The 13,583-nt window shown below is 42.1% G+C and overlaps 1 protein-coding gene across 3 annotated transcripts in view; it reads right to left on the minus strand.

Moving 5' to 3' along the window:
* The window catches only part of LOC124232972 (protein NOXP20), a 72,705-nt gene that overhangs the window by 16,517 nt on the left and 42,605 nt on the right, over positions 1 to 13,583 (minus strand). For 2 of the 3 annotated variants that reach the window (XM_046649951.1, XM_046649950.1), the window contains exons 7-8: positions 9,223 to 9,375; positions 2,724 to 2,853 (exon numbers count right to left, since the gene is read on the minus strand). In XM_046649951.1, the coding sequence (XP_046505907.1) occupies positions 2,724 to 2,853; positions 9,223 to 9,375 (283 nt within the window). The remainder of the gene's footprint in view (positions 1 to 2,723; positions 2,854 to 9,222; positions 9,376 to 13,583) is intronic. The other variant, XM_046649952.1, reaches the window with a different exon arrangement.

Below are 13,583 nucleotides of genomic sequence, written 5' to 3' on the forward strand. Positions count from 1 at the left end.
CCCTCCACCTTCCTGGAGTTGTGGCACTTCATCATAATTGGATTGACTTAATGACAACCCCACTATTCTTTTCTCTTGGTTCTTCTTGAAGTGTTTGAATGACATTTATTTATTAAATTAAGTTAATTAGAATTAATAGTGTTTTTATAATCTGGAGATGCCCTCTGGGAAAATGGATATATTATGGGAGATAACAGGGTTCTGTCACTTAAGGAGAGACAAATGTACCATTTCTTAAGCATGCTGTTCAGGACTTCAATTTTTTTGGGTCATATTCAACAATCTCAATATACTGAAGCTCTACATTAAGACTGGAACACATCACATATAGTAACACTTTCTATTTAACAGTACTGAATCACGTTTCCTCTCCAAAAAATAGCACTAGTTGGGGATGCAATATTGCCTTAACTTGCTCTGGCAACAGTATCTCTTTGATGTTAGGGGGAAGTTAGGATCCTCTTTTTTATTTAAAGATTGGCACCTGAGCTAACATCTGTTGCCAATCTTCTTTTTTTTCCCTTTCTTTCTTCTTCTTCTCCCCACAGCCTCCCAGTACATAGTTTTATATTCTACCTGTGAGTGCCTCTGGTTGTACTATATGGGATGCCACCTCAGCATGGCCTGATGAGCAGTGCCATGTCCATGCCCAGGATCCGAAACAGAGAAACCCTGGGCTGTGGAAGCGGAACATGAGAACTTAACCACTCAGCCACAGGGCCAGCCCCTGGGATCCTCTTTAATCCTCTCAGAGTGACATTCCCAATAGGACCAAGGTCTACCTCAGGCATCATGGAACTGAAGAGAAATAGCCTGGATCTTTTTGGTGATTGTTATGCTGGAAAAGAAGCATCTATATTAGTTCATCTTGGGTCTATCATGCTAGCCGCATGACCTTTGACAACTAACGCCTTAGTTTCTCCATTATTAAAACAGAGACAAGGCTGTCATCCTTTGTGACTGTAGAACATACAAACGCTCAAAAATGTTATTCTCCAACTACTTCTTTGATACTGGGTCTTTCTATGCTTCTGTCTAATTGATTTTTCTATTTTGATGCAACGAGCATAAATCTCATTAAAGTGAATGCACATAAGGTCAATATGTGGGGCTAAAGCGGGAGATGGTATTTAAATAACAGTTTGCAAATGCTTAGAATAATTTTGCCGTGAGCACCGAGGCTGAAGCATTTCTGCTCTTGTGTTGGAGCTTTCATTAAAGGTGTGCAACATGCATGGGCAGAAAATACTTCCAGTGACTTCATGGTATGAATGCACAGTATCACTGTTCTGCATTTGGGTAACAACAAGTACAATCATAAGTAAAAGCTATAACGTATTACACCCTTATTACTGTCCTGGCATTGTGTTGGCACTTTAAATAATAATAGTTAACAGTTTTTAGCAGCTTTGTGCGTCAGGCATTGTAACATACGTTTTTATATATATTATCTAATTTGATCCTCACAATAGCCCTTGGAAATATGTAACATTGTCTTCACTTTACAGGTGAAGATACTGAGTTTCAGAAAGGTGATATAGCTTGTTCAGGGCCATTCAGCAAGTAAGTGGCGAAAATGTTTCAGATGGGACCTTCAGATGGTCCCAGGAGAAGCCAGCCTTGTGTGTCTATGGTTGCTTGAATTTTTTCTTTTTTTGTGGTGAGGAGATTGGCCCTGAGCTAACATCTGTTGCCAATCTTCCTCTTTTTGCTGAGGAAGATTAGCCCTGACCTAACATCGGTGCCCATCTTCCTCTATTTTGTATGCGGAAGGCTGCCACAGCATGGCTGATGGGCAGTGTGTAAGTCCGCACCCGGAATCCAAACCTGCCAACCCTGGCCGCCGAAGTGGAGTGCACAAACTTCACCACCACGCCACCAGGCCAGCCTCTTGAATTTTTAACATAAGCGACACAAACAACTGTGGTTGTGGTGGTTGGTGGTGACATCAGTAAGAGATCACTCTCCATGTACATAGCAAATATTTTGCTATATTCTCTTCCCAAATGGACGTAATCATTAAGCATGCCCAACTTTGAGAACGTTTTTTCCCCCTCTCAAGGAAGGCTTGCTTCTCACAAAATATGTTCTAGTCTCCTTGGCGTCATGTCATTGTCCAGCTGGAAGATGATCAGGAGTGCACACCTGGCTTAGTTCAGTGATTGTCAACCCAACACATCACACCGTGGTGCACTGGGTGCCTTTGTCAGAACTGTACTTTTTCGGTGGAGTGTAGGCCACTTACCAGTACACCCTAACTCCTGCACATATAAATTAAAAAGAATAACAAGATATGAAAAGAAATCCACTGAAAGACCTGCCCACCATCAACATCAATCACATTCAACAACTTCTGCATGCACACAGAACATTAGACATCGGAGCATAAACTCTAGGCATCAGGGCCCCATTGAGCACACTGTGCTCTTTGTTCATTTGACCATATGCATTTATTGCACGTCTGTGATGTGATGTGCCAGGATTGTGCTGGACACCAGAGAAATAAAGATGGCTCTGTCAGGAGTTCCCGCCCAGCAAAAGGGAGGGTTACAGATCAAAGTGACCAGCTCCTGTGACAAGAGCAGATGCACAGAGTGTTCTGGAAGCAGGGAGGAGGAGCATCTGAATTAAATAATTCCACCCTGTTCAAAGGGCTGTGCTTACTAACAGAGTTCATAAGAATTGTACCTACAGTCTGTCTTGCTCTTTAACAGGTTATTTACCTTTACCTTGTTCTTCTTGATTCTCTTCATTCTCTAATTCTTTGGCTGCAAAGATGTCTTTAATGGAAATTAGGTCATTTTTTAAGAGTTCCAGCTTCTCTCCATCAAGTGATGATAAAAATGACTGAACCTGAAAAAAGAAATAGGTTGGCATAACTGTCATCTCTTCTCATTAATAACATTTATGTACGGCCGTCCTCAGGTTTCCCAGGACTGAGGTGATTCTCGGTGTGGGAGGTTGAATGTTGGATTTACTGCCTACTAACTGTGCAACTTTGGGTAAGTTACATAAGCTCCTTGGGCCTCAGTTTGTTAATCGAATGTGTTTGACATATAACACTGTGTAAATTTAAGGTGTACAACGTGTTCATTTGATACATGTATATATTGCACTTGTAGTGAGGTTTAGTGCCTCTATCATGTCACATGACTATCCTTTCTTTTTAGTGGTTGGAATCATAAAGTTTTAGTGTGTTAGCAAGTTTGATGATGGCAGTACACTATTGTTGTCTATATTCATTATACTGTGCATTAGTTCTCTGGCCTATTTACTACTCGCTGCAAGTTTGTGCCCTTAAACATCATCAATCTAATCAATCTCCCCACCTTCAACCCCTGGTAACTGCCATTTTACTCTGTTTTTTATGACGTTGGACTTTTTTAGATTCCACATATAAGTGAGATCATACAGTACTTGTCTGTCTCTGTCTGACTTATCTCACTTAGCATAATGGGCTCAAGGTCTATTCTTGTTGTCCTAAATGACAATATATCCTCTCTTCTCACGGGTGAATAATATTCCATTGTGTATATATACATATATATATATATGACATCTTTTTTATCCTTTCATCCATTGATAGGCATTTAGGTTGTCTCCTTATCTTGGCTATTGTAAATAATATTACAATAAACATGGGAGTGCACATATCTCTTTGAAATCCTGTTTTTGGTTTCCTCAAAAAATTAAAAATAGATCTACCATATGATCTAGCAATTCCACTTCTGGGTATATACCCAAAGGAAGTTTTTCTCAGTTTTAAAACAAGGTCCACATTTCATTGTGATGCTTTGTGGGGTCAATGAAATAAGGAATAGGAAGTACATTGCACAAGTGTACACAGCAGATGCTAAATAAATGGTGGTGGTAGCTTTTCTATCATGGTGGTTAAAAAAACACTTTGACGTCAACCCTGGATTCAATTATGTGACCTTGGGTAACATATTTTACCCTTCCACGCTTCAGCTCCCTTATCTATAAATTGAAGACTAATACCACCAACCTTGTAAGGTTGTTTTGAAGTTTAAATAAAATGATGTACTTAGAAGTATTTATAGTGATGGTCAATAAATTATATTTATATATACACACACATGTAAACAAACATATAAATAAACAAATGTTCTATGTATATATACAGATATATATATATATACACATATATACTTGCTAGATGTGTGCTATTGTACTGGGGTTACAAAAAGGCACAAGACACATTTTTCTTCTCAGAGATCTTGCAGTCTAGAGGAGGGAGACCCATGTCAACTGACAAAAGCCATGACAGACGTGAGTGCAGCGACAGTGTGGCACCTGGGAGGGAGCTGCAGTCCCACTTCGGGAGGGAAGGCGGGGGTGGGGAGGCTTCACAGGATGATGCTTGAACTGATGTCCTCTGTGCTCATTGTCTTCAGGACCCTTCTTTTGTAGCTATCCTTTGTAAACAACTTAATAATTATTTGTACAGATGGCCAGTCATCCTCTGTGAATTTTAAGATTGATTTTAATTTCCAAAATGGTAAAAGGGCAGGGAGGACCATATAAAAAGTCACGTATGACTAGACAGTACTTGTAAGCTTTTAATTTTTTCATTCTGCAGATCAAATGCTTGCTCTGGAGGGAGAACCAGCAGAGGAGCCACAATGCTCTTCAGAATATGTTGTAATATTCATGATGGCGGTAGATTTGTACATGAGGATAAGTGAGAGAGTTAGAGAGGGCCTCTGAGAGGCCAGGACACCATTTTCCTAAAAGTAGCTAATGCACATCACCAGGGCATAATGCGACCGGCGCCAAGGCCCTGGGAGGCAGCTCGGCGGGAAGTCATCCACATGAAACCTATTAGCCTCAGAGTTCAGAGGGTGGAAGCAAAGTCGCCCTGCAGGATGGCTGCCGTCATTCCTTTCTGCCCTGATCTTTTCAGAGTCCTTGTGTTTAGGTCTCAGGGTCCTAGATGTGTGCACATCATATTCTTATGCTTCAGATATATTTTCTAAACAGCAGTTTTCTAAGACTGAATAAAAAAGGTAATTGTTGAATAAATGTGCTTGAGTACAACACTCAGTGAAAACATATATACACACGTGGAACATTTTGATTTCCCTGTGTCTTCCGGAGGGTGGCCATCCTCCAGGAGGGAATGCACTGGGGTTTTACGTTTTTGGCATCCCCTGGGAAGGGTTCGTTTTAACTAAGGACTCTTTTGTCGGCATCTTTCTCCTATAGCATCTCTTTTGCTTCCTCCTAGTTCATTCCATTCTGCCAAGGTGAAGTGCATCGAGTCCTTACTTCAATCCAACAATAAATAATAAATAATCATGTGCTCCTCAATAAATATTTGTGGAATGCTGACTATATGCTTGGAATTGTGCTAAGTGTTGTCGAGGACATGGGGTGGACAGTCTGCCTTGTAAATCTTTTCCCTGAAAGGGGGTGTGGGGGGCCATTTTGACGATTCTTGTTTACTATTTTTATTAACTATTGACTATAATGGCAAAATTATTAGTTTCTCCTTAAGATTTACAGAACACCACTTTGCCATGCCTATTGCCATCCTGGAATCAATCTATTAGAAAAGTAATGATAATAATTCCTGATATTTCCATACAACGTGTCTAAGTTTTAGCCAATGGAATGTCAGCAGAGGTGACGTGTATCATTTCCGAACCAAGACTTTTAAAAAATGGGAGCGTCCCCTCTACACTCTCTCTCCTTATGCTGATGGGATAAGAAGACAATAAGGCTCTAGAGGACGGTGAAACCCAATACTTTAGACTTGGATACAGCGGAGGTCACAGGGCCAAAGGGACGTGCCCACCAGAGTCCACACTCCCCCTTCTAGAGCACTCTCCAGGTGACTGAAAGTTCCTTTCCATGGCCTGTGTGAACCCCTTCCTCAGCTGCGCTCCTTACAGGGAGACCATCCATCAGAGTGTGCGCCCCAACCCCAAGGGATGGCCAAGAGGTGGCTGTCTGCAGGGGTGTCAATGGCGCTTGAACCAGGGCATCCTCACCTGTACACATGAGGCTCCCTGAGGCGAGAGACAGCTGGAGACAACGGGAGGAGAGCAGGCAGGAGGGTGGTGTGGAAATTTGAGGAGTTTGAGAATTCTAAATGGGAACCCTGCTTTCTAGGTCATTATGAAAGTATATTTGTCAAGGTAGGCTGACAAAATATATTTTCTTTAACAATTGGTTTCACAAGTCCTTTAACTTTTAAATATTTGGTATGCGTAGGTTGCCTGGTAAAATATAGGATGTCTTGGGTCTGGCCCCATGGCGGAAGTTAAAGTTAAAGTTCCACGTGCTCCACTTTGGCAGCTCAGGTTTGTGGGTTCGGATCCCAGGCGTGGACCTACACCACTCATCAGGCCATGCTGTGGAGGCATCCCACATCAAAAAATAGAGGAAGATTAGCCCAGATGTTAGCTCAGGGTGAATCTTCCTCACCAAAAAAAAAAAAAAAAAGTCTAGTTAAATTTAAATTCCAGATAAACAATGAATATTTTCTTAGTGTAAGTCTGTGTCCCAAATATTGCATGCGACCTATTTATACTAAAACAGTATTCACCATTTATCTAAAGTTAAAATTTAACTAGTCACCCTGTAATTTTATTTGCTGAATCTCACAACCCCAGTATGGATCTCCATTTGTATTCTTGCCAGAGGCCTGTGAACTTTAGGCTGGGTCTAGTGAAGCCACAAGATGGACAGAGCCTGGCTCCTGGCTCCCTAAAGGCAGGAAAGCTGCCTGCTGACCAGGCGCCCCCATCTTGGGCTGTTCTAGGAGTGAGGATAATAACTCTTACCAGTTTTGACTCAGACATTTTAGGACTGTTTATTATAGCATCCAGTAACCATCATTACTAAGCCAAGAAAAAATTCTGCATTCCTTACTATGAATACTACAAAAATCTCCAGGCTGGAGGAAGAAAGCAGCGCTTGTGGGAGCAGTGTGCCAACAGAGGGAAATGCACCCTCCAGGGACCAAGCCTCCTTTCCAGCAACATCAGTCCCTTGGGGCTCTTTGCTTAGGGGCCTGGGGCTGTTTCACAGCTGAGACCTGTGATGGAACTGGCCAGAGTAGAATCTCTCTCTACCACCATAACTTCCAGGGGCCATGCTGCCCTGCAATAGTTTTTAATAATAATAACAAATATATACATATAACATAAAAATGCATATAAAAATAAAATGTCACCCACATTATATATGCATATATGTACACATGCATAAAATGGCAGCTAACATTTATTGAGAGCTTATTATGTACTAGGTATGCTGCGACTGGTTTCACATGAATTGTCTCATTTAATTCTTTTAATAATCCTATGAAGTAGGTTTTATTATTATTCTCATTTCATAGATAAGGCAATTGAGGCAAGACAGGTCCAAAATCGTACAGCTATTGAGTGGTATTTGATAATATGATGTCTGACCCTAAATCCAGCTTTTATAGGGAAAAATTCGTGCTTGAGTAGAAAACTGTATTTTCTAGAGAGCAACTTACCAGATTTTCAGACTCTGCTTTCATGGGAGCAATTTTACAACTATATAAATTGTAGCTGGCTGATAGCAGCGTGAAATGATTCTTGTCCATAGACATGAGAATGACTTTTGTCCAGTGGAGGGACCATTTCCCCTCCTGTGGAAAAGCCAGGTTGTGTCCATTCGTACTTTCATCTCAAATTGCCTTACTCCATATAAATTTACGCTTTGACTTTCCCTTTGAACTGGTTATAACATCTGTCTCATTCCTTCATTTAATTAATGAGCTAAATAAATTCTTTAATTCATGTTCATTTTGTATCTGAGTCATGATTTTGCTTTTGAAAAAAATTATCCTTTAACAGTTTAACCATAAGACTGTCAATGATGGCTCACAGATAAACAGAAAAGGGAATAAATATAGATAGTAATATAGAACTTGATAATCTTGGGTGTGTGCTGTGTGTGTGTCTCCATCCTGTGTGGCTCTTGGTTGCCTATATGGCAGAGGTCATCTGTCCCTGATGAGGTGGGCATCAAGAATGTCTCAATCTCCTCAAAGTCCAAATATAAGAAGGCATGGCCTAGAGAGAGTCAAAAATCACTTTTCTAGGGTCCAGCCCAGTGGCATAGTGGTTAAGTTCACACACTCTGCTTAAGTGGCCTGGGGTTCACAGGTTCAGATCCTGGGCACGGACATACACACCCCTCATCAAGCCACGCAGTGGCGGTGTCCCACATACAAAATAGAGGAAGATTGTCACAGATGTTAGCTTAAGGCCAATCTTCCTCAACAACAACAACAACAAAAAATCATTTTTCCATTCTAAGGCTCACTTCCAAGGTCAACTTCCTGTCTGAGGACCTGCCTCTCCCCAGTGAATGTCACTGGGATGGCCTAGAGCCTCTCACAGGAGGTTCAGAGGGTATTGTCCTGTGGCCTCCGTTGGAAAAACAGCCCTGAGTACAGTCAGCCTGACATCCACACAAAATTGCCATATACAATTAAATAAGTTAACAGTTTTAAAGTGCTTAGAACAGTGACTCTGTGTTTGCTAAATAAAGACACACACACACTCACCACGTAGATTCTTAAAATAGAAATCCCCAAACCCTGATGATTTCTGCTCTTCATGTTTTGTTTCTCGAGATCACAGTGGGGAGTGCGAACGTGCAGGGTTGTTAGGTAATTCCCAGGTTTCTGTTCAGGAGCATTCCCAAATAGAACTTGAACGCCCGGTGAGATAACCCTGCCCTTTGTGACCCAGGCTTTCTAAGAAATGGGAGAAAAATAACTATATAACCCATAAAGCTAAATATATTAGAACCCTACAGTCTGAAAAAAACATCAGCTGCTTTGTTTTCACTGGGTAGGAATGAAGATGTGGCCTGTAGGGCATCTCTGACCTGGTACTACGTCAGCAAAGGGAGGCACAGGGCCAGGAGCCTGACAGCAGAGTTTCTGAGCAGCCTTCTGCACCATGAGGGGGGTAGTGATGACTCTCCTCGTGCTGGCCCTCTTGGGGCTGGGGAGGGGTAAGAGCTTGGCGCAGGACAGAGAGGACATAATATGGAGCATGAGGAGGTCATCAGGCTGTACAGTATTTGTGACCTTAGCACAATAATTATGAAGCTCTAAAAATGCGATATTTTAATGAAGATTTTCCAGTTTCTTTCATGTTTAAAAAAGCATATTAGTGGACATGCTATTTCCAACACCCAGCGCAGACGTACCTTGCTTTCACTTTCATTGGACAGAATTTCCAGGGCTTCCAGGTGTGACAAACCTTGGTACTCATCAAACAGCATCCCGTAGTGCGCAGTCCTCTCGGCCGTGAGCTGCTGCGCCAGTCTCTGCTTCTCTTTCTCTTTGGCTTCCCTCAACATCTGCAGAAACACACAGTGTTTGTGCACTAGATGTACGCTTGAAAGCCCCACTGCCTGCGTAAGACGGAAGGGTAGCACACGAGGACTGACTTTACATTTGAGAAGGGCAGGTTTTAGTCACTTTGGAATTTCTAAAAAAAAAATTTATTTGACTGATAATTTTTACGCAATATTCCACTTTTTGTGTGTTCATTTTATACATGACAAAACAAAGCAAAAATTCTATGCCCAGGAACAGAATTGGAAAGAAGCACAACAAACGCTTAACGGTGGTTTCCACTAAAGTGTTTGTCGTGTGTGATTAATTTTCTTGTTTTCTAAAATGTCCAAACTTTCTATAATGCACAAATTTTATGTACACTTGGAAAACTTAATCTACTGTGACAGGATTAATTGCAACTTCTGCGCCCAAGCAGACTTCAAAGCAGTAGTAAGCTGATCTGATTTAATATGAATTATACTATTTAAAAAATTTTATATGTGTGGTTATTAAAATCTTTGATGAAAAAATTAGTAAAATGTAAACTCCTAATGTTTTCTTCACCAGGTAGTGAATATAAATAAGAATGTTAGCTTATCAATTCCTAGATTGGTCTCAAGAAGTATGACTGTGAACCGAGTTTCTCTCCAGGTGGATAATTTTTCTCCAGTTATTTTTTTCAGTGAATAATAAAAAGACAACAAAATACACACATGTCCACCAGTTACTCCCAATTTCCTATCCTCACAGTCTTTGATTCTAAACCTCTTTTATTGGATTCCTAAATCAAATTTACTGGGCATTAAGTTTATAGGGTTCTTTAATAGCTTGAAGAGCACCATAAATACACTGGCCACCACAAGGTCACAACGGGAAGGTCATGGAAGAACAGATTCTGGTTTTTATTGTGTCAATAAAACAATCAACCTCATTCTCCTTTTGGGTTCTTGAGGTTATCAGCCAAAAACCCACTGGACCGCAGACAGAATTCGCCCTCCTGCCTGTCTTTAAGACGAAATAAGTACAAGCTCTGAATTCTAAAGTTTTCAAGACAACCCCAGCAAATCATCACTGGGAATTTTCAACACTTACAATAAAACCCGACCACCCCCACTGGTCTCACTGGCTTGGTGGTGGTAAAAGAAAATAACAAAGTGACATGGAAATTGCTTCCTTTCTCTACACCAACTTCCATCTCTAAATCTGTACTTTGGAATAGAGAGGAAAAGGCACGAATTGGAAGGGAAAGGGGAAGTGTCACTCTGGAATGATCAGGATTCACTCAGGAAATGGAAAGTGAAATTAAAGTTGCCTAAAGAAGAACTGGCTTGACACAGGGTGTTGGCTCTATTTTCCCTCTGGAAAAGAAAAGATGGTTTTAAACAGCACGGAGTGATTCTGGCCTGAAGACTTCCTAGCGGACGGGCAGCTCTGAGACTTAGACCCATGGGACCGGAGAAGCACCGTGTCTCCGCGTTATTCAGGTGTCCGGGTACCACTGGGATAGAATACGGGAGAAATTTAGGGAGTGCGTGGACGAACGTTTCTGATTTCTATAATTATTTAGTGCGGATTAGGAAAAACACAGCAGACTCCTCTATCTCAGTCGATGGCCGGGTCATCCTTCCAGCTGCTCAGGCCAAAAACTTCGGGGTCATCCCTGCCTCCTCCTTTTATCTCATACCCCACATTCCATCCCTCCAGAAACCTGGATCGACCTTCTAACTATACCCAGAATCAGCGTTCGCCGCTACCTTCATGGCTGCACGCGCCTCTGAGCCACCGTTCCCTCTTGTTTAGGTAACGGCAGTGGCCTCCCGAGGTGGCTTTGAGAGCAGAGCATAAATGACCGAAGGCCCAGGTGCTGCACTTTGAAATCCCTCACTGACCTGGAGGTCAGGCCTCCCACGACCTGTCCCTACTCGTCACCGGAGCAGCAGGGACACTAGGGCAGACCTGTTCCCGGGAGACAGGAGCTCCTTTGTCAGCGGACTTTGGCTGGAGGACCCTTCTGTGGCTTTGCCCAACTTTCCTTAGAGAGCACAGCAGTCTAGGATGCTTCCACCCTACCTTCTCTCCCCCTCACCTTCACTGGGGTCAGACTTGCATATTGGCCTGATGGCCCTGCCAGCCTTCCCGGGTATCCCCTGCCCACTTTCTCCCACTCAGGCATTTCCCCTAATAAAATCTTCACGTGCTTAAGCCCACTTGGCATCTGCTTCTGGGAGGACGCACCCTGATACACACGCTAACTGGTTTCCCTGCCTGTGGCCCTCCCTGCTACCCAGTCTATTTTCAACACAGTAATGAGGCTGATCCTTTCAAAGCGAGATCTCGTCATTCCTCTTTTCAAAATGCTGCAATGGTTTCCTCATTTCACTAACAGTAAAACCCAAGGTCCTTACAAATGCCCTCGATGATCTGCCATCACCTGCTCCCCATTACCTCTCTGGCCCCATCTTGAACAACTCTCATCCTGGCTCACTCCTCTTCCACCACGTACCATCCCTGCTGCTCCTTGTTCATACCAGATACTCCTGCCTCAGGGCCTTTGCACAAGCTGCTCTTTCTGCATGGAATGTGCTATACTCAGATTTTCGCATGGTCAAGCCCCTCATCTCCTTCAAATATTTGCTCAAATGTCATCATCTCCATGAGGCCACCCCCTCACAATCCAATTTAATACTTAACCTGCCCCTCACTCCCACACTCCTGATTATGCTATTCCTGCTCTAGTTTCTCTTTTTTTCCACAGCACTCATCATCTTCTAAAATACTAGATAATGTTGATTATTGTTTCTCTCTCCTCACTGGAATGAAATCTCCTTAAGGACAGGGATTTTTATCCATTTTGGCTACTGATGTATCTCAAGATCTTGGAACAGTGTCTGGCACATAGTGGACATTCAAAACGCATTTGTGGAATGAATGAATGAACAAATGAATGAATGAAAAATTACCGTTTGGAGGGAGGTTAAGGTCAGTAGTGTTGTGGAGATCCAGCTTAAGCCAGCCAAGTGGATTGCAAGTGCAAGGCTCAAGTGTGCCCCAGAATGTTGTGTAGCACACTTTCCCCATGTGTTTCAGACGTGTAAGTAGAACAAACACCGCACATGGCCAGTGTGGATTCTTGGATGAAACATTTCTCTGAGCATTGCTACTTACTTTTTAGCAGTAGATTGAACGCAAATCTGATAAAAATTGTGAAAGTGGCACAAAAACTACAGTAATCTGGGAAACTGACCAGGTCCAATTCTTCATTTTACACGTGTGTAAACTTAAGCCAAAGAAGCCAATAGAGTTAGCCAGTTTCTGCACTTGGTCACACTTCCCCCCACGTTACCACCTTCTTAACTAGAATCAAATTTATATAGACATATATTTCTGTAATGAATGAATGAACGAATGAATGAATGAATGAATGAAAAATTCATATATGTTTTCATGTATGTACATGTATCTATATAATTTATAAATATATACATAATCTTGTGGCAAAAATACTCCTATGTGCTCACCAAATATCCTTTTCCTTCTACACACACAACTGAACTGTGTTTCTCAGCCTGCCTGAGTTGAATTCGGTGAACTATATGAGAGTTTTGGCCAAAGGAATGAGGGTAATAGTGACATATGCCACTTCCAGGGTTAGTCCTAAATTGTCCCATACGGCCCTCTGCATATTTCCTTCCCCTTTCTATGAGGCTGAAAGTAAAGGTTTTCAGGATGGCAGAGCCACAAGATGTGGGCTCAGAAGAGAGCTGCCCAGCAGGGGCCCCTGAACAGGAACATTCACACTATAGAAGCAAAAGGTAAATCTTTTTTGTTCTAAGCCACATTAATACTTGAGGGTTGGGTTTTGTTGTTGTTGGTTTTTTTTTCTTTTTACAACATCTAGTATTAATTATCTGATTAACACAAATCTGTTTTCTTTTTTAAAGATCAGTATGGTGATGGTGTAGATGACCACGCCTGGGCTGTAATATCAGAGTGGTTATGTGCGGATTATTCTGGAAGAGAGGAAGAAATAGCTTAAAAGAAAAGCTTTTCAGGAACTGCCACTCACATGTTGTCAGTGACAGCTCCCTCATGGCTTCCCAGGACCCAGGCATGAGAAGCTATGTTTGTCTTGCCTGTGAAATTTACAAAATCCGCTGCTACCTCAGCTGATCCTGATTTCAGTAGGGCACAGCGAGACCTGGTGTATCGGACTCTTAAGGAGGAAGGG

This window comes from Equus quagga, unplaced genomic scaffold (genome assembly GCF_021613505.1).
Source record: "Equus quagga isolate Etosha38 unplaced genomic scaffold, UCLA_HA_Equagga_1.0 146_RagTag, whole genome shotgun sequence".
Taxonomy (NCBI): domain Eukaryota; kingdom Metazoa; phylum Chordata; class Mammalia; order Perissodactyla; family Equidae; genus Equus; species Equus quagga.